The sequence below is a fragment of the Panthera uncia genome, chromosome X (genome assembly GCF_023721935.1).
Source record: "Panthera uncia isolate 11264 chromosome X, Puncia_PCG_1.0, whole genome shotgun sequence".
Taxonomy (NCBI): domain Eukaryota; kingdom Metazoa; phylum Chordata; class Mammalia; order Carnivora; family Felidae; genus Panthera; species Panthera uncia.
This window is the reverse complement of record NC_064817.1, coordinates 102,383,153-102,402,275: the sequence shown is the minus strand read 5'-3', so window position 1 is coordinate 102,402,275 and position 19,123 is coordinate 102,383,153. Positions and strand designations below refer to the sequence as shown.

Sequence of the window (19,123 nt, the reverse complement as noted above, 5' to 3'; positions counted from 1 at the left end):
AAGTTTAAATTTATTTCATTTTTGTGAACTGTCCTCTGAAATTGTACTCTACTAATATTTTATTAGAATAATTTCATAATTCTCAAAATGCTTTTTATCCTTTCTTGGAAAGGACTTTCATATAACAATGAGAGATTTCTGAACCTGTAATGTGATTATTGTATAATTAAAAGCTAATAGTTTTAAATAGAGAACATTTTCATTTGAACAAAATATTAATGCTTTCTGGTCATGGTTGGTTTAATGAGTTTTATGAGTGTAGAAGTAATACACAAATAATCTGTAGAAGATAAAAAAAGTTACAGTGTAAAAGACCCTTGCAAGATAAACAAATGTACTGGATGGTACCACCTTAGTATATAGAAAGTTGCTAGCAAGATTTATTTATTCAACAAGTTCTTTTGAAAAATATGCAAAGCACAGTGCTAGGAAAGTTGGCCACATTAATTATTGAAAGATAGTTTTGTATTTTTATCTTATTATATAGATCTTTGTTATGATGTGTAACTTTACTGAATGAATTTTTGCAAAGTATAATCATAAGTTTTGCAGCCAAATGCCTGGAAGTCATAAAGTTTAGTTTGACAGTGTAATTGCTTTGGCTGAATATTAGGACTTACCACAGAATAAAATAAAACATTTAAATATTCATGTTGTATTTGCACAATTTATTTCCTGAACACAAAAGTAAAGTTCTGGTCTTAGAATACTACTTGGCTTGTAGTATATGGTGAATGTACAGTATATTGTGAATACACATTATCAACTGAGAAATTGCTTTAGTTTGTAACTAGAAGTAAAGTCAATTTTTTTTTGTTCCTCCCTAGTAGTTGAATTCATCTTTAAACATCTTTCTCTGGTGCCTTAAATAATTAATCTTAATAAAAAATCATGGCAAAGAAACAAAATGTGGGGTCACCTGAAATCTTCATCAACTAAAAGCTAGGGATAGAGTTTTGAACTGCCACGGATATCACATTTTTATGGGTTGGGAAATAAGGAGTAGAAAACAAATTCTTGGTTTTGTGATTTCACAGACATGCTAATAATACCAGAGATTTAAAACAGTGATTAAACTGTTCAATCTTTTAATAAGGAAATTGAGTGGGACCAGTCATATTCTGTTTATACAGATTCTGTTTTATGAATACAATTTTGAATAGAAATTATTTATTCACAGTACAGTTGGCCCTTGAACAATGTGGGAGTTAGGGATGCTGACCCCCCATGAAGCTGAAAAATTTCCTGTAATTTTGACTCCCCCAAAGCTTATCTACTAATAGCCTACTGTTTACTGGAAGCCTTACTGCTAACATAAATAGCAGATTAACACATACTTTTCATGTTACATGTATTACATACTGTATTCTTACAATAAAGTAAGCTAGAGAAGAGAAAATGTCATTAAGTAGATCATAAGGAAGAGAAGATACACTTATAGTGGTGCACTGTATTCATCAAAAAACCAAAAAAACAAACCCAAGGGTCACCTGTAATTTGGAATGCTATAAAGAGTGTGAAATATTTTCTGCATTCTTATTTTTCCCTCTAAGTTTTTTGGATTTAATGCAACCACATTCCTTTCTTAATTTACATGGGAACAGATCTGAAAAAAAACTGTTGAAGCACTGAAATATAAAGGACTTCGTTTTTATATTAGCATTTTTATATCAGTGCATTTGTATTTTAATGTAGGCATCTATACAATACGGAATTAAAAACTACACAATATCTTGGAACTATAAATCCATTTGTAGTACTTAGAAGTATATCTCTTCATGATAGAAAATCAGTTATTCTTATGACACTTAACTTCTGATTCCAAAAATACCCTGGGATTTTATAAGGAGGAGCATTTTAAGTCTTTCAAACTGTTTTTAATGTATCATTGTAAAAAACATGTAGAATAATAAATGGATAAATGGATTTGCTAATTTAACCTCTGTTGATGATGCTTAATATTTTGTTCACAGGGATTCACAAACTGGACTAAGCGAGATTTTAACCAGTTTATTAAAGCTAATGAGAAGTATGGAAGAGATGACATTGATAATATAGCTCGAGAGGTGGAGGGCAAATCACCTGAAGAGGTCATGGAGTATTCAGGTTTGTGTATAACTTTAAACATAGTGTTTAATTGTAACCTTATTCATTCTTTAGTATCAATTTAATTGTATCATTATTCAGAGATCTTTTAAACTATTAAGCATAAAGTGTAGGTAACAGTATAAAATGTAATTGTATTTCCACGATAAGATTATAAGATTTACCTAAACAGGCCGCTATTGTCTTTAGCAGTTAGCTTATCAAGCCAAGTAAAGTCCTAACGAAACAAGGGTAGCTGTTGAATGAGCATTGACAAAATGAGTTTCCCACTTACCCATCTCTGGAATTTGATCCTCTTATGGGCAATTCAGATCTGAGACTTGAGGTTCAGAAGATTGAATTTGTGTCTTTCTAGGACATCTTTGAAGTAGAAGATTCTTCTCAGGGAATTTAGGTCCTCAAACACCCTTAGAGTTCTAATCAGCTCCAGACAGGTCATGTGGATTCCATTAACTTGAGGCAAGCTGGAATAGATCTAAAAAGACTGCTAGAATTATTTTTAATTTTTAAATTTTTTTAATTAAAAGAAATTTTTTAATGTTTATTCATTTTTGAGAGAGAGAGAGAGAGACAGAGAGAGAGAGAGAGAGAGAGAGAGAGAGAGAGAATGCAAAGCAGGCTCCAGGCTCTGAGCTGTCAGCACAGAGCCCAACATGCGGCTCGAACCCACAAACTACAAGATCAAGACCTGAGTTGAAGTCAGATGCTCAACCTACTGAGCCACCCAGATCCCCCCTACAATAAATCTTTTGATTGGTTCTGGAATCCTCTCCCTTACTTAGCTGTGTCTTTGGTCTTGAAGCATATAGAGTTAATATGAATGCCCGTGTCGCAGCACATGCAACCTCAGGTTTCTGAAAGAAATCTTAGTAAAAATAGGTAATTATCTCTAGCAAGTTTTCTATATGTAGAACAGGAATTTTCTTACTTACAAATAGATTGAACTTTCAAATTTAGTCTGAGTATCAGCTGTTTAGAATCTAGAGCATTTTTTTCCCTTCTAGAAACAATATTGCAAAGTAGGTTTGGTTTCTGTGCTAACCCCTCAAAGCCTACGTGGCTTTAACAGTTGAAATTCTGTGTTTTTGCCATGAAAAATAGCTGGGAGAGGATACTAATAAATATACCAAAAATTAATATAAGCTAGGAACAGCTTTTAATTTATCTGTACTGTTAGTGCTTGAAGAAATCCAGGTTTAATAAGAGAAAAGACACTTTTTCTTTTGGAAATCAGAGAGGGTTTCTGGTGATTAACAAGGAATTTAGAGGCTGATTATATTGAGCTTTTACTTCATATAATACCAAATTTATGAACTTCCTTTTCCTTGATTCCAGTATAGCATTACTATTACTTGTAAGCTTTATCACATAAGTTTACAGCATTTGGGGGCTTAGAAAGGGTAAAAATAGATGAGAAATTCTAACAGCATTTTCATTCTAATGAAAAGAATATAAGAGAGATTTTGTGTGGAGAGATTTTCCAAAGTAGAATTTTCTTCAAAATAGCATCAATGTTTATGAAATTGCAAGAAAAGAAGTGATTCAGAAAGATACCATATCAGATGTTCTCTCACATTTGACACCAAGCCCGGTGGCAGGACTGGCTCAGCACGGTTAAATTGGGGCCATGTCACAGGATGGGGAGATTGGAATGGTTTCATGTAGTTGGTTGCAATAAAAGAAGTGTATATAATTGGCTGTTCGTATCTCCTACATAGCAGGCATTTGTGTGCTGAATGAATAAGAGAGAATGAATAAATGAACAAAGGTGCTTATAAAAACCAGAGAGTGACAGTTTCTTTTGTGATGCTGAGATGGGTGGTTAACGTCCAGCGCAAAGAAGAAAATGGCCCACTAATGTTCAGATTGTGTGCTATAGGTTGAATGTTTCCCCCTCAAATTTAGATGTTGAGATCCTAACCCTCAGTGTGATGGTATTAGCAGGTAGGGTTGGGAGGTGATTAGGTCATAAGGGTGGAGTACTCACGAATGGGATTAGTGCCCTTATAAAAGAGACCCCAGAGAGCTCCCTTGCCCTTTCCAGCATGTGAGGACACATTGGGAAGACCGTCATCTATGAACCAGGGTGTGGGCTCTCTCTGGACTTGGAATCTTCCAGCACCTTGATCTTGGGACTTCTCAGCCTCCATAACTGTGAGAAATAAATGTTATTGAAGCCCCCCCCCCGCCCCCCGCAAATAAAAATCAGAGAGCACTAACATTCCTTTTGTGATAGGCTCTAAAAATGAAAAATTTGAGAATGTAGAGTATGCCATTAAAAGGCCTTTCACTGGGGCACCTGGGTGGCTCAGTCGGTTGAGCATCCGTCTCTTGATTTTGGCTCAGGTCATGATCTCATGGTCATGGGATTTAACCCTGCATCAGGCTCTGCACTGACAGCACATGGCCTGGTTGGGATTCTCTCTCTCTCTCCCTCTCTCTCTCTCTCTCTAACATAAACAAACAAACATTAAAATACCCTCCACTGAAGTCATAAGATGTGACCTAATACAGCCAGATTATTTAGATCATATATAAAATTTGGGTGACTTTGTGTTTTTTTGTTTTGTTTTTAAGAGAAAAGACTATTTCAGGTAAGTTTAGAAAACAGGGTGCAGGTTGTTGGAAATATTGTAAGTTTAGTGAGTGGTTCCAAAAGTGAAATAAGAGTTTTGGTAAGAGTGGCGCTTAGGTGGCTCTCAAGAGTTCGACTCTTGGTTTCAGCTCAGGTCATGATCTCTGGGTTCATGAGATCAAGCCCTACATTGGGCTCTGTGCTGACAGCACGGAACCTGCTCGGGAATCTCTCTCTCCCTCTCTCTCACATGCACGCACTCTCTTTTGCTCTCTCTCAAGATAAATAAATTTAACAAGTTTCGGTAATAAATTGCTGCTTCATAACAAGTTTGAGTTGATAATGGGTTTTGTTTTTGTTTTTTCTTGCTAGGAAGCTGTGTTCTCTAAGTTTATATGGCTACCTCTCTCCTGTTTCACTTTATGTGTTTGGTCCCTTTTATATCATGTTTGAATGAAATCATAGCTTAAATTAGTGTCTGTAGTATCTTTAAAAATTCTAGTCATTTGAGATTGATAATTAAAAATTCTATAATATTTCATGAAAAGAAATTCACTAGCCTAAAACCTTCTTGTTGAGGTGTTTTAAATTTTTTAATGTTTATTTTTGAGAGAGAGACACAGACTGTGAGCCAGTGAGGGGCACAGTGAGAGGGAGATAAGCCAAAGCAGGCTCCAGGCTCTGAGCTGTCAGCCTAGAGCCCGACGCGGGGCTTGAACTAATGGACTGGTTTGCAAGATCATGACCTGAGCCGAAATCGGAAGCTTTAACTGAGCTACGCAGGTGCCCCAAGGTCTTACTTTTAAATAAAAAGGGGTATTTAATAATTGAACATATACACATATACAGATGAATCTGAATCTTAAGTTTTAAACAGTGTAAGTTTACTACATCATGCCCTGTTAATTCTTTATTCTATAGTTCCTTGCATTCATTTGTTTAAGATGGTAGTACATTTATTGAAAAGTAATAATTGTGTTTTTCAGCTGTCTTTTGGGAACGTTGCAATGAATTACAAGACATTGAGAAAATTATGGCTCAGATTGAACGTGGAGAAGCAAGAATTCAACGAAGGATCAGTATCAAGAAAGCCCTGGATGCCAAAGTACTTTATTTCATAATTTAAAAATTATTATTAGATTGTTTTAATTGATACAGTGATTAGTTTTGACTTATTACACATTTAGTTAAAATCACTATTTTGTTTAAATTTATAGATTGCAAGATACAAGGCTCCATTTCATCAGTTACGTATTCAGTATGGAACCAGCAAAGGAAAGAACTATACTGAGGAAGAAGATAGATTCTTGATTTGTATGTTACACAAAATGGGCTTTGACAGAGAAAACGTGTATGAAGAATTAAGACAGTGTGTACGGAATGCTCCTCAGTTTAGATTTGACTGGTTTATCAAGTCTAGAACTGCCATGGTATGTATTCTTTTCTTATTTCCTTCAACTTTTTATCTTGAAAAATTTCAAATGTCATATATTCCTCATTTAGATTCTTTAATGGTTAACATTTTGCCACGTTGGCTTTCTCCCCCTACCCACATATACATTTATACATATATACATAGAATCTGTATGTACACATAGAGCCTATATTTTGTATTCAGAAATACAGGAACATACCTATATTCAGAAATACGTATCTGTATCTGATATTCATAAATATACATTCTATATTTCTGAGCCATTTGGAAGTAAGTTGAAGAAATCATGAGTGTCCACCTCTAAATACTTAAACATTTATCTCCTAGAAATAAGAACTTTTCCTTACATAACCATAATACCTTTATCCTACCTGAAAATGTGAACAGTGATTCAGTAATGTCATCTGGTATACAGTCCCATGTACAAAATTTTCCAGTTTCTCTCAAAGTGTCTTTCATAGCTGTTTTCTTAAATTGATGATCTAGGCAAGGTTCACATATTGCATTTTGTTGCTGATCCTCTTTAGTCTTTTTCAATCTACAACTTTTTGTTTTTCATGACAAATGGCTTTTTAAGGTACCTGAACTTACTGTTTTCTAGAATGTCCCACATTTTTTTTGTTAAAAAATTTTAATGTTTATTTTTGAGACAGAGTGTGAGGAGGGGAGGGGCAGAGAGAGAGAGAGACATACAGAATCTGAAGCAGGTTCTCCAGGCTCTGAGATGTCAGCACAGAGCCCGATGCGGTGCTCAATCCACAAACTGTGAGATCATGACCTGAGCCAAAGTCGGACGCTTAACCCACAGAGCCACCCAGGCACCTCATAGAATGTTCCACATTTATCTCGCTCATTTTTAGATTTAGGTTAAGCATTTTTGGCAAGAATGTGACATAAGTGATGTGTACTTATTGCATCACGTCAGGGGGCACGATGACATAGGTTGTCCCCCTCTTGGTGATGCTAAGTTTGATCACTTGGTTAAAATGGTGACCACCAGAGCTGTCCACTTTAAAGGTACACTTCCCCATTTGTAATTAGGCAGGTGGTGCTTCACACTGTGTGAGCAACTTAAGGATTTATTTTCAATGAGAAAGAATTGTTGCCTAAGTGAGTCTTTAAAAGAATATTATGAGACAGAGAATAATTAAGTAGAAAAGATATTTTAGCTTCATGCAATTTACTTTGTTACTTCCTAATGTAAATTGTGTGCCTGTTAAATTTTAATGCTGCTTAACAGAGTTCAAATTGATATTGAATGGTTTTTAAAATGCAACACATTTTTAATGTTAGCATTGTCAGTCTTTTGTCAGCTGAGGTAATTAAGACAAAAGTAGCTTTATATAGCCTAAAAATTAAAAGCTCCAGAAACTAACAGTTCAAATAATGGACATTTTTAAGTAGCTGCTATCTTTCATAAATGTTTTCTTGGCCAAAAGTGGAAATAAGGGTGCAAAGCAATGCTTAATGTTTTGTTTGATTCATTTATGTATGTATGTATGCATGTATGTTTATTTATTTATTTTTAGAAAGAGAGCGATCAGGGAAGGGGCAGAGAGAGGGAGACAGAATCCCAGGCAGAATCCTGCACTGACTGTGCAGAGCCTGATGTGGGGCTCGAAGCCACAAACAGTGAGATCATGACATGAGCTCAGAGTCAGATGCTTAACTGACTGAGCCACACAGGTGCCCCTTACTTATTTATTTTTTTGTGAAAATTTTTAAATGTGTATTCATTTTTGAAAGAGAGAGACAGAGCACAAGAGGGATGGGGTGGAGCGAGAGGGAGACACAGAATCTGAAGCAGGCTCCACGCGCCAAGCTGTCAGCACAGAGCCTGATGTGGGGCTCGAACCCATGAACCGCGGGATCATGACCCAAGTCGAAGTCAGATACTCAACCGACTGAGCCACCCAGGTGCCCCATATTTTTTTAAAAGGTTATTTATTTATTTTGAGATTGAGAGAGAGCGTGCAGGCTGGGAAGGCCAGAGAGAGAGGGGGAGACAGAATTCCAAGCAGGCTCTACACCGCCGGTGCAGAGCCCAACGTGGGGCTCGAACCCACAAACCATGAGATCATGACAGCTGAAATCAAGTCAGATGCTTAACTGACTGAGCCACCCAGGTGCCTCTGATTCATTTTATATTTTAAGTTCAAGCTGAACTGAAAAAAAAGAAAAATCTGGGTTGCTGCACTGAAGACGCTAATTCTGGCAGATAAGATCAAGTATTTCTTAAAACTATAACATAAATTTAGAGTGTTCTTGGACTATTAGAATATATCTATCAAGTTTATGAAATACATAATGCTGGAGAGCTAGCAAATACTATGGATCAAGCCAGGATTCAAAAGGAACTAGAGAAATTGGAATGATGGATAGGTTGAGTCTCACAACGTAACATTCAATAGACATAAATTTAAAGTGCTCTGCTTACACAAAAGAATATGAAGAGGTTTATGTTAATAAGGTATAGTAGGAAGAATTGAATTAAAAAATAAGAATAAAAAAGGTAAGAATTAATTTGTAGCATGAAAGCCAGAAGTTTGATGTAGGAAAGAGTTGTTTGACAGGGTTCTTTGGATCATTGAAATAGATTATTGAAGAACGGTATAGAATAGCTTTTCTGTTAGCTTTGAAAGAGATTCTGCTTTGACTGTCTGAAGGCTTTGGCAGTGAGCTAGTTGGCCTTTTAAGGTGTCTTCTAACTCAGTGCATCTATGACCATGTTTAGCAGAGAACTTCTTTCAAAGGCCATGAGTTTAAAAATTTTAGCCATTTGGAGTTTCATGTGTGTAATGACCTAATGTAGAGAAGCACCAACAGCTTGTAAAAGACAAATGCCTACCTGAATTAGTCAGTGAATCATGTTTTAGATCATAAATGCCCTTTTATGTGATAGATCATTTGCTGGATTTTGAGTATTATTTCAGTAATATGTTACTAATTTTTTAAAATGTTGAGAGTTTGATGCTGTTTTCAGTCCCTAGAATCATTAAACTAAAGCAGAGGATGAAACATTCACAAGTGCAAGAAAAACCTTATATTATTTGAAATACATGAACATGGCTATAGGACTACATATCCTTATTTCATTTTCTAAATAAAAAAACCAGTATATTATTAACAACCACTAGATGGCTCTGAACTCCCTTGTAAAGATCCTCATTTTCCTCCATCTTCTTTCTACAAAGCATTTACTTCTTTCTTTACTAAGAGATTTAAATCTCCTATGTATATTTTCCAAAGAGCAAATATTAACTCATTAGGTGAATATGAAGTGAAACCTTTATTTTATTTGTTAATAATGAAGATACCTTTGTCATTCTGGAAGGTGGAATTTATGTTTTCTAAAGAATCTTTAAGAACATATAATAGTTTATTTTATATTTAAATATTTTAACCCAGAGTTTTTTGTTTAACTTTTCTATCATATTGCTTTTTATTTCCCTCCTAGTTAATGGATAATTTTTACTTATACTTCTGGATTTAGAGTATAAGTAATATATTTTAGAACATGCATATATTTATAAGGTGTTTTTGGAATATTTCATGACAACATCAATTATTAGGGAGTTAAAGGAATGGAGTATGTATTAATAGATGATCCATTTGCCCTCCTTATTTTAAATAATTGCTCTCATACAGTGAGAATCTCATGTACAATCTAGGAAGAGAACTTTCCCCTTGGAAAGAGGCAGTTTTCATTTCCAATATTAATTTGTTTCATTGAAAAATCCTATCTTAGAAACACAGAGGATGTAGTTTGATTATGTGCGTGTGTCACTGTGTTCAAATTAAAATCTTATTAATGATTAAACTTTAAACTTAGCTTACCAAAGAAGCTATCTTTAAAAACAGAGTTTTGCTTAAAAGTGACTCTTCTTTCCCAGGGATGCCAATAAATAGTGTGAAATACTTAGGAAAAAAGTGGGAACCTTGGTAGTTATATTTTATTCAGACATCTCAAAGTACTGAATTCATGGCTCCTGACTTAACTAACAGTCTTAAAGTGCTTAAAGGCATGAACCTCCACTTCTAAATATGCTTCACTTTTAAAGCCTTCAGCTAAAGTATGAAGATTTCTTTGAGGCTTTTCTCCATTTAAAAATGCTGGCTATACAAAAGAGAAAATGAGTTTTAGTTCTATTTCTGTGTGCTAAAAAGATAGTGATTTTTTTCTCTGAGAACTTGTGTGGTCTTTAAGCAATCAGTCTCTATTGAACTACATAAACAAGTAGGAAGGATATGATCAATTTAGTTTTTTAAGCTCAGAGCATGTGAATTGCCCTACCATTTCCTTCGAAGAAAAATATCTTATAATGGGGTCTTAGTTGTAGGACATTCACAGATGATCAAAGTTAAAAGGACCTTTACCAAGTGATTATAAGAGGAAATGATAATACTCTGTGTTTATATAGTACCTTTTATGTAATGCTTGCCAATCTGTTTACTAACATGAGCTTATTAATTTTTTTGCCATTCCTTTTAGGGAATGAGTTTCAGGATATTATCTCCGTTCATTTAGTGACAGACTAACATGACTGGGAGATTGGAGAGGAACCTGAGAGGTCCAAAAGATCTTCCACATTAGTCAGTTTACTGGAAAGGACATGTGGAAAATACCCAAAGTTCAACCAGTAATTCCTTAGACCTGCTTAGGTCCTTTTAAGGACTTCAAGAAGAAAAGGCAGAATTTAACTCTCTGAGCTAAAGAACATTTCTTGATATAACTATTTATTGCATCCTTTACAGAATTGCTTTGACTCTTAATTTGAGTCAAAAAACATTCTTACCTTTTAGCCTCTGAGGAGCTGTTTTCTTTCCTCTCACAGCCACCTCAGGAAGCTGTGTGTGCATTGCCTGTGGCCATGTACCTTGGAGCTGAATCAAAGTATTAGTAATGAGTTGTTTACAATTACCGTGCCTTAGGTAGTTAAATGAATTTTTCTGATAGCATCTGAGAAAAAGAATCACACACTGTTGCATACAGTGTAATAAAAGCTTCACGTTATTACTGTTTGTTTTCAAATCACAACTTTGTTATTAATGGAAGTGTTCCTTATTTAAAATTAAGACACTGACATCTCATTAGAATTGCAGGAGAAAAAATACTTTCTAGAAAATATTGCTATAGCTTTTTATTAGCTTGCTTCCCTTTTTATAGGTTTATCAGTGATAGTAAATGATAATTGGGTTACTAGTTCAGCACAGGATATTTTATAAATTATCTGTCCAGTTAGAGAAGGATTTTCTTTATAGATACTTTAGAAAAATGAAAGTCAAATTAAAACATTTTCCACTTAATTCAGTAGTCGCAATAACATTTTGGTTTGTTGCTTATGCAGCATAGTCTAGGAAATTTCTTACAGAGTGCTGCTTGTTTCTTTTTTTTTTTAATTTTGTGTATTAGCACTTAATTGTGTGATAATAGCTAATACTGATATTTTGGAGCATTACAAAGAAATGTGAAAATATCAATTACACTATTGGTAAAGTTGGTGAACTGTAATATATACTGATGGATTCTTCTTGACTGTAGAATTATTAAAATATTAAAAAAATATATTTATGCTCATAGGAATATATTTCCTCATGCATTTAAAAGACTGAATTGTCCCTTTTCAGCCTTAAGTTTGAAAAAGGGTCTATAGAGGCATGTACAGGAGAGGTAGTGCTTAACTGCTTTGGGGTTAGGTTAGAGGAATGGCTTCACAGAAGAGGTCCTTCTTGGATCCAAGTCTAGGAAAACTAGGAAATGGCCATGGGACTACATTCTGGGTTGTGGAAACAGCATATGAAGAAATTGCAAGGAGGTTAGGATAAGTAGGGAGGTACTCAGAGAAGAAGAGATAGCTGGCAGCCAAATTGTGAAGGGCCTTCTCTGCTGTACAGAAGTCTTCTTCGTGTCTATAGGAAATGGAAAGAATCATTGAAAGATTTTAATAGGGCAGTGACAGTGATCAGATTTACATTTTAGAAATACTGTTCTGTGCAAGTGGGCAAATGTCTGCCTCGATTACCACATAGGCTGATTATCACCAAATTTCTATCTCTGTCTTTTCTCTGTTCCTCCTTTTTTCCCCCTTCCCTTGGCTAATGTATCGCCATCTGCCCTAGATTCCTTTTTTTTTATACTGCTGCTCTCTTAACCCTCAAGTGCATTGGTTATATCTAAAGGGACCAGCATAGCACCTTGCACAAAGTAGGCATTCAGTGAATAAATGGGCATGGAACATTTGTACTTTAGTTGGCTTCTGTCTCATAGTCTCCTGTAGCTGGATCAGATTTGGATAGAAAGTAATGTAGGAATGACTCTGAGTTCTTTTCTTTTTGTCTACCTTTTTCTAATGAGAGACTTTATTTGACTTTCATACCTGAATTTTTTATTTTTTTGTAAGTTTGAAAAGCCTGATATAAATATCATGTGCTTTACTAGCAAATACAGTGTTTAAGACTGAACTGTTCTAGCAATCTGAAATACAGTAAATGCACTAACAGGGGTCCATTTTATGTATTTATACTTCTGTGTTATCTTGTGAGGAAGTGACAAAAACATTTTATAAATGATGTTTAAATGGCAGCAGTTATGTAAAAGTATCATAACTTTTGATACTTGTGTGAGACATATATGATATATTTATTAGAATATTAACTCCCATTTAACTGCCAATATGCTTGGACCCTGAGATTCTAATATAGAATGCTGTTGCATTATTTTTAAGTATGATAAATGTTCAAAAGTGACAGCCTGGAAAATATACCAGAGAATGTATAGTTAAAGGTATTGATTCTAGAAGGAAAATATAGGGAGGTAATAAAAGAGCAAAGGAGAAAAATACCAATTTTCTTTTACTAAGAATTGTAGAAGAAAATTCTGACTTTTTAGAACTACCTACAAATTTAGAGGCGCAAATGTGAAGTGCAATTTATTTTTTTTCCCTTGTTCATTCACCTGCTTTTGACTTTGAACTATAACAAGCACAGACCTTCTGTCATTCAGACTTAGGCAGGCTTAGTGTCTAGGATTTTAGTACATAGGAAGTGTAACATGGAGCCTCTTTAATCTCTTTCAATAAGTCACTTCAAGTCTATTGATGCTTTCTGTGCCTTTTGAATTGATGCTTTGAAGCTGAGTATTGGGGCAAAGGATATTTGAACTTGGTGCCTGGTGTGATTGATATTCACCACACAGTAAAGGGCAGCACTGCTTATTGCAAATATTTCATCATTTATTAAATAAAATAGAGATACATATCCTAGTATTCAAAAGTTGAATAGTACTTTTGAAAAGTATTTCAAAAGTTGAAACATGGGTGACTTTGCATTGAATAGAATCACAAACCATTAAGAAGGTATGGAAAAACCAAGGCACCTCAATTTGTTTAAAGTAAATCTAAAGACTATAGTTTAAAACGGGTTGGCAGACTACAGCCTGCCCCCCACCAACCTGTTTTTGTATTGGCCTGCAAGCCAAGAATTATTTTTAGATTTTCAAATGGTTGGAAGAAAATTAAAAAGCTATTTTGTGAAATGTGAAAATTATACAAAATTCAAATTTTAGTATCTGTAAGTAAGGTTTTATTGGAACACAGCCATACTCATTCATTTATGTATTGTCTACAGCTGCTTTCATGCTACAGTGGTAGAGCTGAGTAGTTGTGACAGAGACTGTGTGGTCTGCAAAGCTGAAACTATTTACTGTTTGGCTCTTCACAGAGAAGATGTGCTGAGCTCTGGTTAAAAGAATGTGGGTAAATGCAGGTTAAATGAATCAGGTTAAATGAAGGATAGGTAAAGGGAGAGGCTATTTAGCTCGAAAGAGAGGTGTTTGGGAAGTGTTCGGGAGGTGTTTGTGATGGAGGCATGGGAACTGCCTATAATATTTGAAGGATTGTTATACAGAAGAGGGAATCAGCTTGTTCTCTGTGAGTATAAGAATTAGACCTAGAACCAGTTGTTGGAAATATAAGGTAGCATTGCATTATGGAACATTTTTAATTTGTCCAAAGGTGGAATAGAAAACCTTGGGAGGTAGTCTATTGGTATTCCCATCATTGGAAGAATTCAGACGGGTCAGACAACTAACTAGCAAGGACCTAGTAGAAAGGATTCAGCATCATCTTGAATGATTTTTAAAGTTTTCTAATCTTGAGAGTATGTAATTTTATGAACTCACACAACCGAGAATCTGTATCAAGGGAAGATTTCCCAGTACAAAATACACCTTTGAGTACATCACTGCTTCTGCATAGAAATCCATTAATGAAATCTTTTTGTCAACTAAATTAAGTAAAATTCTTCAGTTCTCCACTGGTAGTGTCTAGGTTCTTTGTATTTTGATCCAAACTTAGCCTCATCTATCTTAACCTGCACAGCATCTCCCACCTTGGTTTCTACCAAACATTGTTCTAGGATATGCAAATCTGTGATATGTAGAACAAAGGTTCTGTGTTCAAATAGATTTAGGAAATGCTGATACTGAATCTCGTCCTTGACACTTCCAATCTACATTAGGGTACTCAAAGCTCTGAGAAGAACTTGGTTTAACTTTTTAAAACTATAGCATCTCCCACACATGTATGAACACAATACTTTTTTTCCTTTCGCCACCACTATTCACACTGCAGACCAGTTTTCCATTTGTCATTTTTGTATTCTTTTTTGTTTTTTGTTGTTTTTGCATTCTCTCTCTTCCTCTTATGTGCTGTTTTTCTCCCTCCAACTTCATTCCTAATCCTGCGTTTGGAAATGGTGAAAAAGATAATTAGACTGCAGAGTTTGTGGAAACTTTTTGAGACCACACAAAACACTCCCTGTAACCCCAGGAAAATAGGAATATAAAGAGGTGCAAGAATTTAGGAGAATATGAATGTGAAAGGAGAAATTATGTAAGATGAAGGTGCTTTAGATGTCATGAAATTTTTCATAGTCACTTAGTTATTCAAAAAGTGATTCACTGTTTTATTGGTAATCTGGCCTTTTGCCTTGTAATTTCTGGTTTCAGCTAGTGTTCTGTTTGTGATACCATCTGTTTAGTTAGGCAGTGTTTAAGCATGTGAATAAAAAATGGGGTTGATATCTATAGAGGAAGTGACATTACCTATGCTAGGAAGGTAATATCCATACTCTCCCGCTCCTTGGTGCTGTTCTCTAGAGAGGGTATTTTTCTGTGTCTGGAGTAGTGACAGGTTAAAAGGAGTAAAGGTGAGAACTTATTATACAGTCTATTTATAATCATTTGGAGATGTTCTCCTTCCCAGCATATGACACAGTCTCAAAAGTATTAGTTCCCCTGAATCACCCATACGAACCATGAACATGTATCTTACAGACATCTTCAGTCACTGGCTGCTATTACTTATTGAGAATAATAACAGCCAGAGGGTATAGCTTAATGATTCAAGAATCAGCTTCACATAAAGACTCTATCTAGTCTCCCTAGAAACCAACAATCAAATCTCATCAGGGTCAACTTAGCCCTTTTTATAATAGATAAATTGAATAACATGCTGTTTAGTTTGTATGTGTGTTATTGAATGAAGGTATGGAGAATATTTGGTCTGCATATTAAAAACATCAGTATTGTTTTGGTAAGTAAGGATGTTATTTTTCCTAAATTATTTAACCTTGTATAATTGAGGATGCAGAAGAAACGTGAATGTACCAGTGTTCTGTAAGGTTATTTTTAATAAATAGTAATATACATATTTTTTTAAATAGTAATATTTTAAAAACAATAAGGATTTGTTTTTCTGGTTACACTGCCTTTGGCTTTCTGCCTCCTTTTGGGCTTGAATTTTTAGAGAGTAGAAAATGCTTGGATAGTCAATAATATTTCTGTATGTATCATTTCCTATGTTGTATGTCATTTTCTGGCTTTTAATTGGAAAAGTAAAAGTGTATTAAAAAGTCACTTGCCATTTCTTAAAAATGTTATAGATTGCCCAAGAGTTACACATTCCTTGCATAAATTTGGAAAATACAGACTAGTATAAACATGAAAATAAAAGTTAGCATTGGTCCTACTTTTAGAGATAGTTGCTGCTAACTGGTAATGCTGTAGTTAGTAATCTCTCCGCTATTCTTCTGTATATATGTATATAGTAAGATGTGTCTGTGTATTCCATTTGTAAATGATCACAAATTTCGTTCTCTGTATTTCCATGCTAAAAAAATAGTAACTTCTCCAAATATTCTTTTGTAAATTTTTGTATACATCTCTTATTTTCTTACATTAAGTTTCTAGGAATGGAATTGTTAGCTCAAAAGGTAGGAGATTTTTAAGATGCTTCATTGATACTCCCAAATTGCCTTCTAGGAAGGTGTAGTATATATTATTTTAAATACTTTACTTTTAAGTAATCTCTATACCCAGTGGAGCTCAAACCCACAACCCCGAGATCAAGAGTCATGTGCTCCACTGACTGAGCCAGCCAGGCGCCATGAACGTAGTATATGAGTATTAGTCTGCTTGGGATGCCATAACAGAATACCGCAAATGGGGTGGCTTAAACAGAAGTTTTTCACAGTTTTGGAGACTGGAAGTCCAAGATCAAAGTGTCAGCAGGGTTTGTTTCTGGTGAGGTCTTTCTGCCTGGCTTATAGATAGTGTCTTCTTGTCTTGTGTTCTCATATGGCCATTTGTCTGTAAGAGTGTAGAGAGAGGTATCTCTGGGTGTTTCTTCCTCTTCTTATAAGATGACCAGTCCTGTCAGATTAGGGCCCCCCTCCTTACAATCTCATTTAACCTTAATTAACTCCTTAAAGGCTTTATCTTCAAACAGTAGTCACATTGTGGGGGTGTTAAGTTTCAATGTATGAATTTGGGGGGAATACAATTCAGTCCATAACAGGTATTAACATTGGCATGCCATCATGAGTGAATGAAAGTTCGCATATCCCCATCTTATTGCCAATACTGGATATGTACACCACATACACATGCATGCACATATCATTGGTAATTTGATAAAGATGGCTTTGTTTCACTTTGCATTTCTTTGATCGTTAGTTTATTTAGTTTATTTATTTATTTAATTTTCTTTAACTCCGAGTTAGTTAACATATAGTATAATAATGGTTTTGATCATTAGTTTCAGTGAAAATTTTGTAAATATGTGGACATTTTAATTTTTTATGAGTTTTCTATTCTTGTACTTTGACCATATTTTTGTTGGGGGTTCTTTTTCAAAATTTTTTAATGTTTATTTATTTTTGAGAGAGAGAGCGAGTGAGTGAGCAGGGAGGGGCAGAGAGAGAGGGAGACACAGAATCCAAAGCAGGCTCCAGGCTCCAAGCTGTCAGCACAGAGTCTGATGCAGGGCTTGAACTCATGAGCCATGAGATCATGACCTGAACCAAAGTCAGACGCTTAACTGACTGAGCCACCTAGGCACCCCTGTTGGGGGTTCTTAATTGCCAGTAAACCTACATTTTCATTTGTGTGTTTAGCTATGTTGTATGTATCATACCCTGTTGCTAATACAGAAAAGGAATTGTACTTTAAAATGTTATTTATCTATGATTTACCTTTAAATACAGCTGTGTATGCAGGGTTAATATATGTGAGTATCCATATTAATGAATCATATGTTTAATGCTCACCATACATTTATAAGCACTATTTATAGTTTGGATGCATTGATTTGCTGGCAGTGAAATATAGGTAGTGGCAAGGTTAAGGCAAAATCTTTTCAGCTATTGTTTTCTCTGCATTAACAAATACAGCAGTGTTTCCTGAGATGTGCTCCTCAGGACTCTGATCCTACAAGATGTCCTGTGAGAAGAGATTTCTGTTGGTTGAATAGCTTTGAGAACTGCTTGCATCCTACATCTCCCACCTAGTGCTTGAGAGTGCTCATCAGGAACTGAGAAGCCCTGTATGTAGTAAAGAAATCTGTTGTACATCTGTAGCCTGAATACTTCCAAAACTTATTTTGGCAATAGGACCTTCCCCCTTTTTTGTTTCTGTGATTTTTGTTGACTTTTTATTTTGAAACGATTCACAGGAAGTTATAAAGAAATGTACAGGAAGGTCCCATTCACCCTTCATCAAGTTTTCCCCAATGGTAACATCTTGCATAGCTATACTACAATGTCAAATCAGAAAATCCGTAGTAGTATAATCCATAGAGTTTATTTGGATTTCATTGGTTATACATGCACTTGTGTGTGTGTGTGTGTGTGTGTGTGTGTGTGTGGTTCAATGCAGTTTCATCACTTGTAGGTGTGTATAATCAGCACCACAAGACTCCTTTATGCTAGTTTTTTATAGTCACACACATTCTCTCCCCCTTTCCTACCTCCTGGCCACCACTGATAAGTTCTCCATTTCTAAACTTTTGTTATTTCAAGAATGTACTGTAAATAGAATATGGTAAATAATTGTTTGAGATTGGCTGTTTTCACTCCATGTAATTCACTTTTGGTTCATCCAGGTTGTTGTGTACCAATAGTTCTTTCCTTCCTATAGCTGAATAGTATTTCATTGAATGGATGGACCACAGTTGGTTTACCCATTCACCGCACTGGATGACATTTACCCCCTCCTCATATTTTTGGTGGAATACATTAATATCCTGTATGAATATTGTTCTGAAGTAAATCAACTTTAGAAATCCTGTACCACAGAAATGATACAATAAATAATTACAACTTTTTAAAGATTATGCCGGAGTTGCAGAAATTAAAAGTCTGTTATTATTTGGTTTAGGAATTCCAGAGACGCTGTAATACTCTGATTTCATTGATTGAGAAAGAAAATATGGAAATTGAGGAAAGAGAGAGAGCAGAAAAGAAGAAACGGGCAACTAAAACTCCAATGGTAAAATTTTCAGCATTTTCCTAACTTTTAGGTAGATCTCACTTTTTTTACATAATTAAAATGCCTATATTATGTTTAATGCCACGTGATACCTATTATAAAAACTGTTTTTATGAAGTGCTAATTTGTTTTTGACAGAAAAAGAATACACTACAACCGCATTCCTTATTTGTTTGTAGAA

General features: G+C 35.0%; 1 protein-coding gene across 10 annotated transcripts in view; it reads left to right on the top strand.

Moving 5' to 3' along the window:
- SMARCA1 (SWI/SNF related, matrix associated, actin dependent regulator of chromatin, subfamily a, member 1) overlaps window positions 1-19,123 on the top strand; it is a 267,206-nt gene that overhangs the window by 51,324 nt on the left and 196,759 nt on the right. For 6 of the 10 annotated variants that reach the window (XM_049644253.1, XM_049644252.1, XM_049644258.1 and 3 more), the window contains 4 exons: window positions 1,974-2,106; window positions 5,668-5,786; window positions 5,899-6,111; window positions 18,832-18,942. In XM_049644253.1, coding sequence (XP_049500210.1) covers window positions 1,974-2,106; window positions 5,668-5,786; window positions 5,899-6,111; window positions 18,832-18,942 — 576 coding nt within the window. Of the gene's footprint in view, window positions 1-1,973; window positions 2,107-4,150; window positions 4,266-5,667; window positions 5,787-5,898; window positions 6,112-17,846; window positions 17,999-18,831; window positions 18,974-19,123 lie in introns of those variants that run through there. The other 4 variants (XM_049644256.1, XM_049644257.1, XM_049644261.1 and 1 more) reach the window with 3 other exon arrangements.